Below are 13,833 nucleotides of genomic sequence, written 5' to 3' on the forward strand. Positions count from 1 at the left end.
AGAATGGAAAACTGTGGGTAAATTATTTAATCTGCTGTTTATACAATATACAATTAATGTCTGTTTGTTCGGAGGGTTTTGTTTGGGTTCTTTATTTTTTAATGTCACCACCTGAAAGCTGCTGTGTGGTTTTTTAAAATGAGTTCAGCCAAGGATACATAAAACAGGGCCACAACAGACAAGGCAAAGACCTGAATACAGTGGGTAGTTCATAATTCAGAACCCCATTCTCTGAACACTGGAATAATACAATAATAGTAACAGAAGCAGTAGAGCAAACTGGGGGGTGAAGAAAGAGAAGCTAAAGAAAAAAAGTAGGGTCTTGTCTGTAATAAAATTTAGTGATGGTGCAGTTTCTATTTAGCTGATACAGCCTTAAGTTCTGCCAGTAAAATAGAAACAAAAATCAAAAAAAATCTGTAAGGAGCAGCTGATTTTCTGCTAGTAAGTTACGTGTTGAGTACATAGTACTGAGACATTGTTCAGTATTTAGGAGGGAACTTTGAAGGGTTTTTTGATAGTTTTGAGATCCTCAGGGTTCTCAAGAACACGCCTTGATGTCATCAGGTAACAGAGGAAAACGTGGAAAAAAACTGCCTTTTCCAAAGCCACCCAGAGGGGCAGAAGCAGAGACACAGCCTGTGTCTCCAGCAGAGAGGGAAATGGGCACAAACACAGCAAATTCTTTTAAACTGGGCAGTTTTCTTCAGCAAAAGTGGAGTAGGGTAGCTCAAAACTCAAAAACTCTTCTTTAGTCTGCTAATTTACAATTTTAAACAAGGAAAAACACAACAGATACCAGGTAATGAAAAGCAGTTTATAAATACAAGCCGTGAAGATTTAATCACAGAGCTGTGATAAAAGGAGTTAATAAATACAAGCTATGAGCATTTTATCACAGAGCTGTTCTGTAGAAGAACAGTCCTATAAAGGGAAAACTTGGGCAGGACAAGCTGATGGGAGAAGAGAAACACTGCAGGTGGTTGTTTTTATTATTATTATTATTATTATTATTATTATTATTATTATTATTATTATTGTTGTTATTATTTGCATCATTCTTATTCTGAGGATAAATGAGAAGTTCTGCAAGGCAGCAAATGAGAACAGTTGGAAACATCATGATACTGCAAATAAAAGCCTAAATCACTTGTATTAGAGAAAAAAAACCTGTGCCACTTATAATGCAAATTGTTGAGACCTGCAGATGCATGTCCAGCCTGATTTTACAGCTGTTTTTAGCATTTTAAGATTTCTGCAGAGGAAAGGGCCAAAAAGACATGATGGGGTGTGACAAAAACAACTTGGTGTGTGTTCTCACAGCCTTGATTAAAGGAACTGACCCACAGCCAAAATACCTTTATTGACATCATTGGTCTGTGTGGGGTCTGTGCTGTACAAAATGCAATGCCATAGAAGGAAAATTTTGGCCAGTTATACAGTGAATTTCACTGACATTCCAGGGTGAATTATACATATCAGTCATTACACATCCTTCTAAGCTTCCACAAACAACTTGTAAATTATCTAACATACATTTCTAGGGCTTAGACAAATGGTTTTGGCCATATGAATCTTTTCTAATTAGACAATGTTGACTGATTTAAGTCTCTAGGATAGGTAGGTCTATTGATTTATTTCTTAACAGCTGCAGGACTCCTTCATGGTTTTCTTTATCCAAAGCTCTGCGTGGTGAAGTAAATTTGTGTTTTATGGTTTTACTGCTGTTTCTCCAGAAACCCTTGTCTCCTGCTTATCTCTGGCAGGAGACAGAAAACGTTTGTCTTTTCACAGGTTTAAGGCCAGTTCCTTACAAAGAAACTTCTAAATTGCTGTAAACAAGTTACAATACAGCTCGTGTCAGTGTCCGTGCAGAAAGCCTCAGATCCTGGAATCCCCTCACCCTTGACCTCACATCCTGAAATCCCCGTAACTTCATCCTTGGATCCTGAAATCCCCTCACCCTCATCCCCAGAATCCCAAATCCCCTCACCCTGAGATCCCAAATCTCCTCATCCTCAGATCCCGAAATCCCCTCAACTTTGTCCTCAGATCCCCAAATCCCCTCATCCTCATATCCCAAAATCTTACCCTCATCCTCAGATCCCCAAATCCCCTCACCCTTATCCTCAGGTCTCAAATCTCCTCACCCTCACCCTCAGATCCCAAAATCCCCTCACCCTCACCCTCAGATCCCAAAATCCCCTCACCCTCAGATCCCAAAATCCCCTCACCCTCAGATCCCAAAATCCCCTCACCCTCAGATCCCAAAATCCCCTCACCCTCAGATCCCAAATTTCATCCTCAGATCCCCCAATCCCCTCACCCTCATTCTCAGACCTCAAAGTCTCCTCACCCTCGTCCTCAACCTCGAAATCGCCTGGTCCTCAGATCCCAAAATTTCACCCTCATCCTCAGATCCTGAAATCTCACCCCTTGACCTCAGATCCTGAAATCCCCTCAAGTTCATCCTCAGATCCTGAAATCTCCTCACCCTCGTCCTCACATCCCCAAATCCCCTCAGCTTTGTCCTCAGATCCCCAAATTCCCTCAACTTTGTCCTCAGATCCCCAAATCCCCTCAAGTTCATTCTCAGATTCTGAAATCTCCTCAACTTTGTCCTCAGATCCCCAAATCCCCTCAAGTTCGTTCTCAGATTCTGAAATCTCCTCACTCTCGTTCTCAGACCCCAAAATCTCCTCAACTTTGTCCTCAGATCCCCAAATCCCCTCAAGTTCGTTCTCAGATGCTGAATCTCCTCACCCTCATCCTCACATCCCCAAATCCCCTCAACTTTGTCCTCAGATCCCCAAATCTCCTCATCCTCAGATCCCAAAATCTCACCCTTGTCCTCAGATTCCAGATCTCCTCATCCTCAGAACTCGAAATCTCCTCACCCTCATCCTCAGATCCCCAAATCCCCTCAGCTTTGTCCTCAGATCCCCAAATCCCCTCAGCTTTGTCCTCAGATCCCCAAATCCCCTCAGCTTTGTCCTCAGATCCCCAAATCCCCTCAGCTTTGTCCTCAGATCCCCAAATCCCCTCAAGTTCGTTCTCAGATTCTGAAATCTCCTCACTCTCGTTCTCAGACCCCAAAATCTCCTCAACTTTGTCCTCAGATCCCCAAATCCCCTCAAGTTCGTTCTCAGATTCTGAAATATCCTCACCCTCGTCCTCAGATCCCCAAATCCCCTCAACTTTGTCCTCAGATCCCCAAATCTCCTCATCCTCGGATCCCAAAATCTCACCCTTGTCCTCAGATTCCAGATCTCCTCATCCTCAGAACTTGAAATCTCCTCACCCTCATCCTCAGATCCCCAAATCCCCTCAGCTTTGTCCTCAGATCCCCAAATCCCCTCAGCTTTGTCCTCAGATCCCCAAATCCCCTCAGCTTTGTCCTCAGATCCCCAAATCCCCTTAAGTTCGTTCTCAGATTCTGAAATCTCCTCGCTCTCGTCCTCAGACCCCAAAATCTCCTCACCCTTGTCCTCAGATCCCGACAACCCCTCGCCCTCAGCCCCCGCACTCCCCCGTACCGCACTCGCTCGCTCTCGCTCTCAGCCCCCGCACTCCCCTCTCCCCGCACTCCCCTCTCCCCGCACTCCCCTCACCCCGCACTCCCCGCAGGGTGGAGCTCCGCCTGCAGGCCGTGCGGGGCCGGTTCGCGGAGCTGGACCGGAGCCTGCGGGGGCTGGTGCTGCAATTCCAGCTGCACGCGGCGGCTCTGGAGGAGCAGGACCTGCGTCGGGATGCGCCGGGGGAGCCCCGGGACAGGTGAGGCTCCGAACCGGCCCTTTGGCACAGCCGGTCACGCAGGGACAGGCACAGTAAATTGGGGCAGCCACGGCTCCTCGGGGGCAGGAACGGCTCCTCCGGGTACAGGCACAGCAAATCGGGGCAGGCACAGCAACTCCGGGGGCAGTCACGGCTCCTCGGGGGGCAGCCACAGCAACTCTGGGGGGCAGCCACAGCAACTCTGGGGGGCAGCCACAGCAACTCTGGGGGGCAGCCACGGCTCCTCGGGGCAGCCCGCGCCTCGCCGCCCTCACAGGGCAGGAGTTCTCCCCAGTATCCCACTAACCCCTGCCCTGTGCAGTGGGGAGCCATCAGCCCCCTCCCCTGAGGGCCCGCGGGCTCTGTCTCCCCGCAGGCTCGGAGGAGGAGGAGAAGCAGGCGGAGCCGGAGCAGGAGGAGCCGGAGGAAGAGGAGGAGGAGCAGAAGGAGGAGGAGGAGCAGAAGAAGGGGGGGCCGGGAGAGGTGGAGCCGCGTCCGTTGGGCGGGCGGCGGGAACGGCTCCGCGGTGAGGGGCGGGGCGCGGCCGCCATTGAGGGCCCGAGGCCTGTGGCGGGACCGGAACGGTGGGTGCCGAGTCCGCGCTGGGATCGCTGAGGGGAAGAGGGGCACGGGGGGCCCCCTTGGCCCTGGGGGCACCCCCCTTGTCCCCGAACATCCCCCTTGCCACCCCCCTCGTCCCCGGGCACCCCCCTTGGCTCTGGGCACCCCCCTCGTCCCCGGGCACCCTTCTTGTCTCCGGACACCCCCCTTGGTACTGGGGGCACCCCTCTTGTCCCCGGGCACCCTCCTTGTCCCCGGGCACCCCTCCTTGTCCCCGGGCACCCCTCTTGTCCCCGGGCATCCCTCTTGTCCCTGGGCATCGCCTTAGCTCTGGGAACCAGCGTGCCGCGGGCTATTCTTATCAATAAAAAGAGCAGAAATGGTAAAACCCACCATAAAGTGTGTTTGTCTCCATGGCGCGTTCTGTGTGGAGAATTGCAGCCTTTCCCTCAAGGATGCCCTATCGCTGAGGCTGCCTGTTTAAGAAGCTTGTAACTTATAAATCCCTGGGTTTATTCTTTTCGATCTATGTGTCTTTTATTTTCTCTCCCACAGTATTGCTGGGCCAAGTGGAAAAATGCTATGAGGAGCCAGATGATCCCCTCTGTTTCAAGTCATACAAGAAAGTGCTGAAGACTTAATCTTTCATTTTTCATAAGAAGAAAGTATTTTGGCGTTTTAGTCCCAACTTAAGCAAGCAAATGAATGAGAAAGAAGTTGCCCTGCCCTGATGTTTTATTTCACCTTCAGAACGTGCTGAAAGCAAGTCTGTGCCAAAAGCAGCTTTTGAAGTAGATGGATGTACTGAGAAATTGAACGAATGGAAAGTTAAGGTAACTGGGATAACACATCCAGCAAAGCTTATCCCAGATAGTGCTGGGAGAAGAGTAATAGAAATGGCTGGAAGAACTCTGACCTTCTGTCCCCTCCCCTCCTTACCACCTCCTTGCTACCCCCTAAGCACCTGCTGCAGTTTCTCCATGAATTCTGAGACGACCTGCATCTTGTGTGAGAATCCCTCAGGTCCTGAGCAAAAAACCCCACTTAGACAGGCTTCTAAATCCACTAACGATTTCTTAAAGGGATTATAAGACATTTTCTTGTTTCATTTATTTCACTTCTCACAAGGAACATAAATGTTTCATTTTGCTTTCAGGTCCTGATGTTGTCCTAGCCTTGTCCCTCTCCCTCAAGTCAGTATGTCGGAGCAATCCAAGCCCCCCCTTTCCCTGACCGACTGCCTCTGCCAAATTTGTGTGGAGATCCTGGTGGAGCCTGTGACGCTGCCGTGCGGCCACACCCTCTGTAATTCCTGCTTCCAGCTGACAGTGGAAAAGACCAGTCTTTGTTGCCCTTTTTGTCGGCGCCGGGTCTCGTCCTGGGCACGATACAATGCCCGCAGGAACACTCTGGTCAACTGGGAGCTCTGGGAGAAGATCCAGAAGAATTACCCGGAGGAATGCAAGCGGAGGATTAACGGACAGGATTTGGAGGAGGAAAGTAAGTGAAATGTCACTTGTCCTGGCATGTCTCTGCTTTGCCACAGGGTGGACTTTGGGTGTCGGGAGATCAGGAGCTGTGGGGAAGGCAGGGGGAGAGCCCTGCTGTGAAAGGGGCAGGGAAAAGGTGGGCAGTGCCTTTTTCATTTGTAGTACAGAGGGTAAAAATGATGTTGTGTGCTCATGGCAGTGGGTGCACGTTCAGGCCTTTGGTGTGTGGCTCATTCGTTGCTCATTTTCAGCTCAGTTCATTGCTCATTTCATTCATAGGCTCAGTTCATTGCTCATTTTCAGCTGTAGCATCTGCAAGCAGTGTTTGGGTGTGCAGGTGGTTTTTTTCTTTATTATTGTCAAGTAAGTGAAGTGGTTAAAAGTTTTTTAATGCTATTAATTGTTTTGGTTAGAGATTCTAGGGGTTCAATCAATGCAAGAGTCTCTGAGCCTAAAACTGTGGTGTCAGAGAAAAGGAAGTGAAATTTGATTAACACTTTGGAGAAGCATTTTGGGGTTTATTACGTTGCAAGCTCCCTTGAGGGAGGTTTGTTGGTGGGTTGGCTCTGTGGCACCTTGTTCCACTTGAAGTGTAATGAATTCTTTTTAATCACGAGCAAAAAACATGTGTTATGGTCAGTGTATCAACAGAGAATGAATCATGGAGTAGTTTGGGTTGGAAGGGACCTTAAAGCTCACCCAGTTCCAGCCCCTGCCACGGGCTGGGACACCTCCCACCATCCCAGGTTGCTCCAGCCTGGCCTTGGACACTTCCAGGGACAGGGCAGCCACAGCTTCTCTGCTCAACCTGGCCTTGGACACTTCCAGGGACAGGGCAGCCACAGCTTCTCTGCTCAACCTGGCCTTGGACACTTCCAGGGACGGGGCAGCCACAGCTTCTCTGCCCAGCCTGGCCTTGGACACTTCCAGGGACGGGGCAGCCACAGCTTCTCTGCCCAGCCTGGCCTTGGACACTTCCAGGGACGGGGCAGCCACAGCTTCTCTGCCCAGCCTGGCCTTGGACACTTCCAGGGACGGGGCAGCCACAGCTTCTCTGGGCAACCTGGCCTTGGACACTTCCAGGGATGGGGCAGCCACAGCTTCTCTGCCCAGCCTGGCCTTGGACACTTCCAGGGATGGGGCAGCCACAGCTTCTCTGCCCAGCCTGGCCTTGGACACTTCCAGGGACGGGACAGCCACAGCTTCTCTGCCCAACCTGGCCTTGGACACTTCCAGGGACAGGGCAGCCACAGCTTCTCTGCCCAACCTGGCCTTGGACACTTCCAGGGACGGGGCAGCCACAGCTTCTCTGCCCAACCTGGCCTTGGACACTTCCAGGGACGGGACAGCCACAGCTTCTCTGGGCAACCTGGCCTTGGACACTTCCAGGGACGGGACAGCCACAGCTTCTCTGGGCAACCTGGCCTTGGACACTTCCAGGGACGGGGCAGCCACAGCTTCTCTGGGCAACCTGGCCTTGGACACTTCCAGGGACGGGGCAGCCACAGCTTCTCTGGGCAACCTGGCCTTGGACACTTCCAGGGACGGGACAGCCACAGCTTCTCTGGGCAACCTGGCCTTGGACACTTCCAGGGACGGGACAGCCACAGCTTCTCTGGGCAACCTGGCCCTGGACACTTCCAGGGACGGGACAGCCACAGCTTCTCTGCCCAACCTGGCCTTGGACACTTCCAGGGATGGGACAGCCACAGCTTCTCTGGGCAACCTGGCCTTGGACACTTCCAGGGATGGGGCAGCCACAGCTTCTCTGCCCAACCTATTTCATCATATTTGCTTTATACACAGTGCTTGGAAATCACAGCCTGTTCCTGACACTCCACAACACTGTGCTTTTTTACTTGTGTGAATTTTATTCCTTTGTGACACAAAGTGCTTTTATTTTTTTATCACGGCACTTGATTTAAGTCAATTCATTTTCATGCCAGGGTATGAAAGTCATCTGTTGTTAAAATCATTCATTGATGACTGTCATGATCTTGCTTTGCTCCTCACTTTGGTCTTTTCCTTTCCAGTAGTCTGTGTCCCCAAGCCACAGCACCAGCTGAGCAAGCCTGGGGAGCTGAGGCAGGAATATGAAGCAGAGATTAGCAAGGTAAGTCTAAAAATACATTTAAAAGCATCAATGCTTTGTATGTGGTTATTTGAAGGGATCCTACAAACAGCTGTAATGTTATTTAGTGATAAAGAAAAATACTTAAAAGGGCACTGCAGCCACAAGAACACACTGGTCAATCCTGAGGCATGAATTAAGATAATGGAGGAGAGATTCCCTTATGTTTGACACAAGGGACGTTTCTCAGGTTTTTTGGTCTGTACCTCCTACCTCACCTCTCAGTCAATGCAATAAAGGTAGTAGCAAATGTGAAAATTTGGAATTTATTTGGGCTTTGATGTCATACTTGCCTTTCTGATTTCCCTTCATGTAACAGACCACAACTGGATGAACACACAGCATTATTTTCTTCTTTGCTTATTCTGTTACCTCTGGTCATTTGAAAATCAGAAACTATTTTCAAGAAGTCTCAATTCTGCCTTTTTAAGGATCCTTCTTCCAATTCAGACACACTAATATAGTTGGAAAATATTATGATAATGCTGCTTTCCCTGACAGCCCCTTGCTGGTGGTTACAGGAGCAGGGGGAGGACATGAAGCAGAGGACTGGGGGCAATTTCCAAATTCACTTACTCAGTAAAGAAAACTTTATTCAGTCTTGAAGTGCTTTGCTGTCCTCGTGGAGTTGCTGGTAACTGATCTGTCAGTGGATATCTGCCATAAGGAAGGTAGGCTGAAAATTCTTGGCCTGCTGCTTTGGATTTTCTGTGTTCCAAGAGAGCAGGACTCTTCTAGAGGAGAGTTGTGCTGTCATTGGGATATAGAATATGACATAATAATATATTGATATATAATGATATAAGCAAGTTGAGCAAACGCTGTGGAATAGCTGGCCTCCAGCCTTAGGAAGGATCTGAATCCTCTGTAGATCTGTGTATTTGGAAATCTTAGTTTTTGTTTGAAAAGGGGAGGAATGGAGTTGAACCTTGCAGGAGAGGAAGGTGAATGGTCCCATCACAGAAACCAAGAGGTGCCCCGCTCTGCTCAAACCGAGGCTCTCCACAGTGTCAGGGTGATTCACACCTTGGCTCTGTTTTCTGTGAACAGCAGATGGTTCACATTTAAGGAGGTTCTGGTGTCCCGTGTGGTCCTGCAGCACTAACCAGGTGGGGTTTCACACCCATCCACGGCAGGTGGAGGCAGAAAGGCGAGCACACGAACAGGAGGAGAACAAGGCGAGCGAGGAGTTCATCCAACGGCTGCTGGCAGAGGAGGAGGAGGAGCAGCACAGGCTGGCAGAGCAGCGGCGGAGGGAGATGCAGGAGCAGCTGAAGCAAGATGAAGAGCTGGCCTGGCAGCTCAGTAGCAGTCTGGTGAGTTAGAGTTGAGGAGCACAGCAGAAAACATTCATACAGTGCAAGCAAACTTAGACTTCTCAGAGAAAAAGTTAAAATTTGGAATAATTTGCATTTATTTTAGTTGTAGCTGGAAGCTGTTGTCAGCCCCCAGCACTTTAGAGCCTTGGTTGACCATTAATTTTTGAAAAACCAACAGGAGAAATATCCCAAACATTTGTACCTGTGTAATACACACTTGAAATCCAGAATCTAGAATGTGCCCTGCATGTTTTCATTGTGAAACATTTTTAAAACAGTGGCTTTCTCCTGAATACTTCCTTTTCCCCATCATTTTAAAAATCCTTCTTAGGAAGAAAATAATATCTGTGACCTGTACTAGGCAAAAGGAACATACAGTGAAAATTAACATATCCTTTGGGGTTTTTGTTTTGTAAATTTGTTCTGGTTAGTTGATTTGACCCTGAGATGAGCTCAGTTGGTTAAAACTTGGTGGTAATAATGCCAGGGTCAGGGGTTCAATCCCCTGTGTGGGCCATTGACTTAAGAGTTGGACTCGATGATCCTTGTGGGTCCCTTCCAACTCAGAATAGTCTGTGATTCTGTGATTTTGCTACTCAGTGAGGAAAGCTGTTTACTTTTTTGAACAAATCCTCCTGTCCCTCAATGGCCAGGAAAGTGTATGGAACACCAAACATTTCTTATTCCATAACTGTCCATTACTTGCAGTTCTAGAATCCTTTGGGCACAAATAACTAATTGTGCAGCAAACCCAAAGTAGTTCTCTGGTGTTTCTCTGGTGTTTGTTGTGTTTTGGTTTCTATAACACTGTTTTACTTGCCTTGGAAGAACGAGGACAGCGAGGGACGTGTGCCCAGCAGCCCGTCGGCAGCGCACGGCCGCTCTCCTCAGACACCCCCAGCACACCTCTGCAAGGCACACAACAAACCAAGCCCCTCTGGAGACATTCAGAAGTAAGAGATTCAAGTGGTTCTTCCTTAATTATTGGTCTGTTTCTTCTCATGGTGTCCCTCTGCTCCATTTGCTTCCTTGGAATCCTGTGGGTCAGCTTCCCTGGATAACTGGGGACAAATGTGAGGTGTTGAAGGTTAAAACATCTCCTCATAGGAGGAGAAGGGAAACACTTGCCCTTCTTGTTTTGGTTTCTCAGAATGAACCCGAAGATCTCGATTAATGCAAAGGGCTGACAATTCAAGGGAAAATGTATAAAAGGGTATACTTTTTTTCCTTTTAAGGTATCTGTCTTCAAAGAATCACAGTATATTGGGATCAGCATTGTTCTCTAGTACCCCAGGAAGAGGCAGGAGCGACTCTGGGTCTGTGGTAAGTGGGATCATTTTGTTACAATTCTCAGTATTGATAATTATGGGATATTTCCCCCCTGCCTGTAGCATTCCATTTTCTATTCCCCTCACGCATCAGCACGGGGCAGGTTATGTCACCCTTTTTAAGCTACCTTCAATAATCTTAATTCCCAGTTCTGGAGCTTACTGGATGGGGGTATACCCTGATTTAAATCATTCCATGTCTGTCTATCTATAAAATTCCTTCTAGGCCTCAAAAGAACTTGAGCAGGCTTGAACTGTTGGTTTGAGTTCAGAGGAAAATGCTGCAGCTGTGGTTTCAGTCCTTTAGCTGGGCTTCTGCAGTTGTTTTAAATACTTTGCTGATCATTAAACAATTGGGTATTTTTTAAAAAGAGTAGTATCCGAGTTGCTATCCCAGAGCAGTTAGGGCAATGCAGCTCTGAGAAGTGAGATTGGCATGTGTGCACACCCAGGGACTTTTCAACAATTTACTGTTTTGGTGGTCTCTCCCTTTCCTTCAGGAGACCAAGAGCAGTGAAGGCAGCAGTTCTGCATTGCAGGATGAGCAGGAGGAAATGCCAACCCTGTCTCCACAGCTGACCAGTATAAATAAAGATTCCAGCGCTAAGGATTCATTTTTGGAATCATGCATGAACTATTTCAGTGCCACAGATTCAGGTGAAACCTTTACTGTCCAGCAGGAAAAAGCAGCAGGACCAAATTGTTTAGGAAATGGAGTTCCAGATGCACTTCATGGATCCACAGAAGGGGAAGAGTCTAGAACAGCTCTTTGTAGATCCAAAGGAGAAGATGATGGAATTGAGTCAAACAGTGGCAGTTTAACACATGTAGAAGGCATAAACCTTGAAAAGTCTGCTGAGACTTGTGCCTCTGTTCAGTCAGGAGTGAGTTCCGTGATGTCCAACAGACAGGGTGATCTGGGGAAGGTGGCAGGAGACTTGACTGAAAAGAAACCAGAGGAGCTGCAGGAGACTCCCAAAAGGAAGCTGCTGGAAGCCCCAGCTGACACCGTGACTGACTCGTGTGCGCTTGATAAGAGGAGAAGAACCTTTCCAGAGGACGTAGAAGACCAAGGGGAGCAGATTAGTGATTTCAACTTGCAAACACAAAGAGCCTTTGAGCAGGAGTTCTATGAACGGCGTAGGCAGGAGGAGCAGGACAGGCTTCTGGCTCTGCAGCTCCAAAAGGAGCTCAACAAGGAGGAGAGGAAACTCAATCGGCAGAAGGGCTCTCCGGACGAGTATCTTCTTCGCACCCAAACACCTCGGTCCCTGAAAGACCCTTCTGCCAGAAAGGGAAGTTCCAAGACGGCGAAAGACGCAAAGCGATCAAGAAAACAGGCTGAAAGCAATCACTACAAGGTGAAAGGTTCCTGCAATGAGAACTGGCAGTCCCCTGCCAGGGTCCGGGTGAAATCGCCCAGCATCAAGGAGGGAAAGGTTTTGAATTGCGTGGTCAATACCAGTGACAACAATGACATTTGTTCAGCGCCTAAGGACAAGCAAAAGACGATCCTGCAGATGTTTAAAAGCCCTGTTGCAGAGTAGATCAGCAGAGCCACAGCCACGTGGTGGAGGGGAATGGGAGCTGTGGTTCTGTTCTCCTGTTTTAGGCAAAGCCTCCTTAGGCAGTTCTGAGTTGTTGGTTTAGAGGGGGATCTCTGTGGGCATTGTGAGTTCTAAGTTTTAGTAACGTGCGGCCCCAGACTTGAACATTTTGTAGTTGTTCTTTTCCTGAGTATCATTTTGTAGCACTTGCTGGACTCACAGCATTTCTTATTTTCCAGCACTTGGCATTTACATTGTTTGGAATGCAAGTACCAGCAGTGTTCAAAAACAAGGGTAACTTCAAATGAGACTCCAGAGCCTTTTACAGAAGGATGCACATTCCATGGAGCAAACAAGTAAAGAATGAGCCTGTTCCCAGCTGGCTGCCAGGACAAAGGTTCAACCCTCAGCACAACCCCTGCTCTGTAGATTGATGCATATCACTGGAATTGAGGCAGGTTTGGGAATTGCAGCCCATTAACACGAGCCTAACCAGACAGCCACTCCTACCCTCTCACATGTAACCCCTCCCTTGGCCAGAGAGGGAAGGAACAGGTCACTCTCCCACTGACAAAGCCAAGGATCTGTCATGGGTGCCAAGGCTCTGGGCTCGTATTCACCTCTGTTCAGAGAGGTCCCTCCTGCAGATCCCATTTTCCCTGTTGTTAAGAGCAAGATGCTTTTGTTTTCTTGCTAGTGTTCTGCAACTTTATTCTTGTACAGTAGTGTTACCTATATTTAGTGCTGTTTAATTTTCATACTCACACTGGTTTGAGTATGATTAAACCCACATAATATTAAAAAATAAACAGTCCAGAAGCTAGTTAAGATAGAGAAAGTTAAACCAAAAATGGGAAAGGCATCTGGAAACTGGAGTTGTCAGTAATGAAGATTCCCATAACTGCCCTGCCTGGCTCTGAGTGTTCCTCTCCATTAACTACCAAATACTGTTCCTGTAGGGTTTAAAACTAAAATAACTTCAAAAAACCCCCTGTGATTTAGACATGGGTGTGCTCAAGCCTGTAGGAAGTTGAGGCTGGTGGAGAGTCGACCAGGTCCTACTCCACAGAGAAGGTTTTCTTGCTCATTGTTTTATGAAGCCATATTTTAGCTTTTCTTTGCTTCTTTGGAATTACTTTTACACTGTTCATGTTTGAAATGGAGCCAAGCACCAACTGTAAGTGCTGAAGGGTGTTAGTCACCAAAGGCAGCAATTGTTTGAGATTTGTCCATTTTTTGGAACCCCATCGATGACTTGAATTCTGTTCTGGGGAATTTGTAACAAAGTACTTCAGTATCTTCTGATGGTTTAAATATCAAAACCTACAGATTTTATGGAAAGCATGTCTGGCACGCTGAACCAAAAATCTGAACTGTTTTTTTTTGTATTTCCCACTGTCTGTACATCTCTGTCAAAGGTGGGCTTCTCATAAATAAATTACCAGTTCTGAGATGTCTTTTGAGAAAGTTACAACAGCTGACCAGCTGCAAATCCTTTGCTTTTCCTCCTCCTGCCCAGGCCTTTGCTCTGAAAGCCTTCCTTCAATATGGATCTCTTTAACTTTTACCTTAGTTGGGGTTATTTTCTGTCTTGCTTATGAGGTCAAATATATCCCTTCATTAATTAAAGTGTTCCTTAGGGCTGTTTCCATGCTGGGGCCTTTCCAGTCAGGGGAACCCTCT

General features: G+C 48.0%; 1 protein-coding gene across 1 annotated transcript; it reads left to right on the top strand.

The window, feature by feature from the left end:
- Positions 1–3,627: 3,627 nt before the first annotated feature.
- RNF168 (ring finger protein 168) lies at positions 3,628–13,617 on the top strand. The gene is made up of 9 exons (XM_071566825.1): positions 3,628–3,774; positions 4,151–4,358; positions 4,891–5,168; positions 5,492–5,835; positions 7,859–7,938; positions 9,093–9,272; positions 10,104–10,228; positions 10,511–10,598; positions 11,104–13,617. The coding sequence occupies exons 4-9, from the start codon at positions 5,535–5,537 to the stop codon at positions 12,148–12,150; spliced, it is 1,821 nt and encodes a 606-aa protein (XP_071422926.1). The 5' UTR covers positions 3,628–3,774; positions 4,151–4,358; positions 4,891–5,168; positions 5,492–5,534; the 3' UTR covers positions 12,151–13,617.
- Positions 13,618–13,833: the final 216 nt, after the last annotated feature.

This window comes from Pithys albifrons, chromosome 11 (assembly GCF_047495875.1).
Source record: "Pithys albifrons albifrons isolate INPA30051 chromosome 11, PitAlb_v1, whole genome shotgun sequence".
NCBI lineage: Eukaryota > Metazoa > Chordata > Aves > Passeriformes > Thamnophilidae > Pithys > Pithys albifrons.